The following is a 4,995-nucleotide window of genomic DNA, read 5'->3' as shown; positions in this document are numbered from 1 at the left end:
CCCCTCCTCATAATCTGTGGTTAACGTATCTTAATAACTACAGTTGCTTCTGTTATCAACCGCCCCTTGCGTCTGGCGGTTAGCTGGCTCAACGTCAACGGCTGCTAACGTGTGCGTGTGTACGAAATGCACCAACGGTCGACGGCGACAAACGTTAAACTGACAAACGACAAAAAAAAAAAAAAAAAAGGGAAAAGTACGGAAGCGTCGAGGGCTCAGTAAATGTTACTCCCCCCTTTTCTCGGATATTTCACTTCATTTCCTAGTTCGCTAGTGTTCAGCTAGCCAGTCGGACCACGCTGCTCTTACCTTTTTTATTTTAATATTTTATATTTTAATAATATTCGTTTGATTTTAACTCCTTGGGTGACATGTGTCTGCAGACATGCCGCAGCTAAACTGACAGCAAATACAAGCAGTTCTCGTTTTAAAGGCTTCCCCTTAGCTGGAGCTAACGAGTGAGTAACATTCATTCATTAGGGTAGAAGAGAGGAAGTGATAGCAACGTGTAAGCTTTTCTGTCTTTTCTTGGTTAAGCCCATTGTTGTTTTTAATTATGCCTGACATTTAAGGGATTAACTCTGGCAGAAATGCTGCAAATTCGCTCTGCTCGACTAAATCACATTTGTGTGTCTTCTTCCCAGCACACACACACACACACCAGCCATGGAGTTCAACAAATTGGTGACCTTGTGGATACTTTGCCTGTGTCTCGTTGGAGAAAGTTGGACAGAGAAACCAAGTTCACCTACACCGGACAGTCAGATTGTTGACAATGGGGTGTCAGGTGAGTAATCGATCAGGGCATTCGTTTAAATTTAAATAGGCTATTTGCACATCCACCTGTTAAACTAAGCACACACACACACACACACACACACACACTATAGTTTGGAGTATCACTGTTCGTGCCACGTCTCGGTGATTGTGCAGACACTATATGTGGCCGTGCTGAGAATAGTGCAGCTGGCATTCTCCTTTAACCCCTCCAACAAAGATCAAGCTGGCTAGTTTAACGGGAGGTAATTGACCTAATGGTTAGTGGAGTGAGTCAGCAGAGGTTTAAGTAGTTTCTGGAGCTTTTTTTGGGTAATAATCGAGGATCTAGGATCAATACACTGTTGTATATTTTCAATACTTACAGTACTTGCAATACAACATCATTTGTTATTCGCCATTAAACTTTAATTGTGCATATACAGCACAGGTTTTTATAAGTTATTGTAGACGCCGCCGTCCGGTATTTAACATTTGTCTACGTAAAGCAATGGGTAGGATTCATTTGAAAGGCAGTGTGGGCCTCTCTTTAGAGCAGTGACTTATGGCGCTACGTTTAGTTTAAAAGAAACAAAGATTGTTTAAACGAGGTCTTTAATCACTGAAGTCATATCTGGCCTCAATCACACTGGTCGAGTGTATCTTAAGACTAGAAAACAGCCGTAAACTAAGAAACCCGACTCTGCTCGGGACAAGTATGAGCCAGTTATGTCATACTGTGACTCGGGGGTTTTTTTTGTTTTGTTTTTTTTGGTAAGTACTAATATTTCACTGTACCTTTTAGCGATAACTTGGCAAACACCCACCACTTGCGATCTTTTGTTAGCACAGCTGAACCGGTTGGTTAAGCAGGAACTGTTGCGACACTGTCCAAGTTGCTCAGACGCGTTTTTTTTAAAGCGTGACACATTATTCTGAATAGAGATAAGATATAATAACTGTTGAGTTACGAAGTGACAAAGTTATTAGACTGTGTGTTCTTCATCTACATGCAAGGCACAGCGAATGACTTGCATAACATGAGCTCTTTAAAAAAAAAAGGGGGGGGGGAAAAGGGGACCTTTTATACAATAGGAGCTAACACTTTTCCCTATGCAAGCAAACAGCTGTATCAAGATGTCCTTTGGAGACAATCCAAACAGACAGCTAGTAATTAAGCTGCTACCTAGCAAGCCTTTATTTGCTATCATTAACACAGTTGTAAAAATGTGAGAGAAGTAAAGGCATGGTATTTCACTTGAGGCAATCAGTGCAAGGTCTAGCCTCACATAGCTATCTTGTTTACATAGCTATTCACAGTCACATTTGGCAGCCTCGCAACACTCTGAAAACCAAGACACTTGTAGGCTACATATGTCTAATCTCTTTGCCAAGCTACACAAGCTACTCAAGAGAGTGAAACTTGCTTGCAGGAGCCATTTGGTAAAACTATTGCATAAAAAAAAAAAAATAATGTAAGTAAACCTTATTCCAGATGGAGGTAGCTGCCACCTGGCAGAGAAATTGATCAAATGTTAGTGAAGGCAAAACATTTTCCCTTTTATACAATACAACACAACCTGATTGCTCATTAATATATATATGAGCAAAAAACAAACAGCTTTAAATAGAAGCTCACACTACATCTTTTTTCACACACAGAGAGGTCGACAGTTTCCATTAGACCACAGCTTGCTGTAAGAAGAGAGAAGAAAGAGGTAAAACAAGACCAGGGTGTGAAATGCTTATAATCAGAAAAGAATCCACCAACTTTGCAAGAGACACAAACAAATGCACACATGTAATACCTCAGATGCTATTTCACTGAGGCCCTGATTTTCCACATTCTTCAAGCACTCACATGGACTGTCTGTGTCTGTCTGATTCTCCGGGCAAAACAGGGCCTCATTCATCTGAATAAAAGAGCAGTTCAGCCTGCCGTGGCTGCACTGAGAACAGACTCTGAGGAATGAGACTGTGTTTCCAAGAGGGCCACAGAGAGACAGAGTGCACGCTGTGGCGAAAAGAGGAAGTTTACATTTCAGGCAAATCCTTTTGTGAACAAAGACACAGCGAGATAAACAAACAGTACATGTGTCTGGTGCTTAGCTCTGGATCCAGTTAGGAAAATCCTATCCCAGCAAGAGGGTGAGACTGTGTTTAAAAGTGATCAGCAGTCTGCAAAGAAAATGGGGGTCCATGGTCATGAGAGCAAAAGAGAGAGAGTGGCGGTTGGGGTGTGTGATTCCTGTGTGGTTACTGTCTCTGAGCTAATCTGCTCAAATAGCCAGTGACTGCTCCATTTCACACAGAGCACATGGCTGGCTCACCTCCACACACTGCCACCCTATGGACAGTGAGTGGAGGTGCAGCTTTTACGCTGTTGCTGTGCTAGAAAGAGGAGGTGGAGTGGGGGAACGAAGGGCTCATGATGTGTAAAACAAAGAAATTTACTTCCTACACTATAATCCATGACATGCATATTAAGATGCTCAATATGGCGAAATGGCCCACAAATCTGCATTTTTTTTTTTCCCCTCCAGTACCGACGCTTATTCTGAAATCAATTATTCTCCTCTGGTCACACTTGGCTGCTCTCAGTGTGTAAGCTAATGATTCAGCCATCTAGTTTACAGATAGATAGTGATAACTACAATAAGCACATCCATTACAGGTCAGAGGGACAAGATATATTATTCAAGCAAATTTTTCAAATCCTTGAATTTTTCCAACTCACTTTGCTCATATTCCTCTTCCTTTTTTTTTCAATTTGGCAAGAATAATAGCAGAGAAGTAATCTCAAAAGCAAGTGTACGGTCAGCATGTCAGCACTGGGTGCGGTGACAAAAGGATGTGTTATTCAAAGAGACAGCACACAGACAGGGCGTTGAGGCCTGTGTTATGAGATTAGACTGTTTTTGTGGGAACGAATGGGTAAAATCAGTCTGTGTGCAGTCGGAGCAGACAGTTTGGAGATCAGTGCTGAGGTCAAGAGGAGCCACTTAGCTGTGTTTTGGCCTTCCAACCCCTACAGCGTTCAGATTCAACCGCTCTACTGTGGGAGTAGATAAAAAGCTTGGCAGCAGTCTTGCAACTGGAGATGGCTACGTTTACTAATGCATGCAGGCTTTATTTATGGCTTTTTAAAGGTACAAAATGGAAATTAATGGGAACAGGTAGGAAGGTGGGAAGCTCGCTCATTAGCCAGAATATATATTAGGTTAGCCTCACTAGTGCAGATCCCCAAAGGTACTAAATCTGGGGGCTTATTAAAAACAAACAAAGCAATAAACAACCCAGACTAAAAACCATACCTCTTTCAATTACAACTAAACCATGAAGGTCATTTTAGATTTTTTTTTCCCCTCCAACTATTATCACCATAATTTAGCATGCGAGTTAATGAGATTTAAACCAGATGTGATGCAGTTTTTTTCCCCTACACACATTATTATAACAGCAATGAGACAAGAAGAATAGCTGTCCCTTTGTTGTCTCCGCTGAGGAGATAATGCGCTGAAATCTGAGAATAATATGTTAGGTGTCATTTATGATTACATGGCAAGCCTGCTACTCTTTGTCTTTATTGTCTGGACTTATGAATCAACTGAGCATGGAAGTGTGCTTCTCATTATGCTGTTGTGACCACAGAGAATTACTACTCAGAAGTGGTGAGCTGGAAATTCTGCAAATTGCTTGTTTGGATGCACATATTCTGCATAATGCATGAAGCATCTAACATATAATAGATGTGTGTGTGTGTGTGTGAGTGCGTGTGTGTGGTATGTGGTATGTAGTGTGTGTGTGTGTGTGTGTGTGTGTGTGTGAAAGATAGCAACCAAGTAGGAGAGACAAGGGGAATGAGAGATAAAGTAACACTGTTGATATTTGATATTGAGCAGAGTGGAAACCTAACATGCAGCATGCCAACTGTCTTTATGAAAGGAACAGCGGGGGAACAGACAGAGGAGGCTCGGTGCAGCATTAGGCTGCTCAAGCCAGCTCGTGGAAGAAGGGTGGATGGAGGGGGAAGATGGATGGGTCGAGTGAGGGAAGGGAAGATGGAGCTCTCTCTGTTCCTGCACACATCAGCAGCAGGAGGGCAGGGATGCGCGGAGGCCGCAGCAAGCCAATTACCAAACTCATTAAGTAACCTGCTAGTCGGCTTTGAACTGCAGCCCCCACCCTCCTCTATATCGTGACTGGATTCTCCGCCGCTATTCTCACACCTTTTTTTTT

General features: G+C 42.3%; 1 protein-coding gene across 1 annotated transcript in view; it reads left to right on the top strand.

The window, feature by feature from the left end:
• Positions 1–644: 644 nt before the first annotated feature.
• Positions 645–4,995, top strand: part of stim1a (stromal interaction molecule 1a) — a gene marked incomplete at its 5' end in the record, with an annotated part of 25,681 nt that continues 21,330 nt past the window's right edge. The window contains 1 exon segment of the mRNA XM_035679759.1: positions 645–787. Within this exon segment, the coding sequence (XP_035535652.1) occupies positions 667–787 (121 nt within the window).

The sequence above is a fragment of the Morone saxatilis genome, unplaced genomic scaffold, assembly GCF_004916995.1.
Source record: "Morone saxatilis isolate NCDOM2014 unplaced genomic scaffold, NCSU_SB_2.0 Contig8, whole genome shotgun sequence".
NCBI lineage: Eukaryota > Metazoa > Chordata > Actinopteri > Moronidae > Morone > Morone saxatilis.
This window is presented reverse-complemented; position numbering and strand designations above follow the sequence as displayed.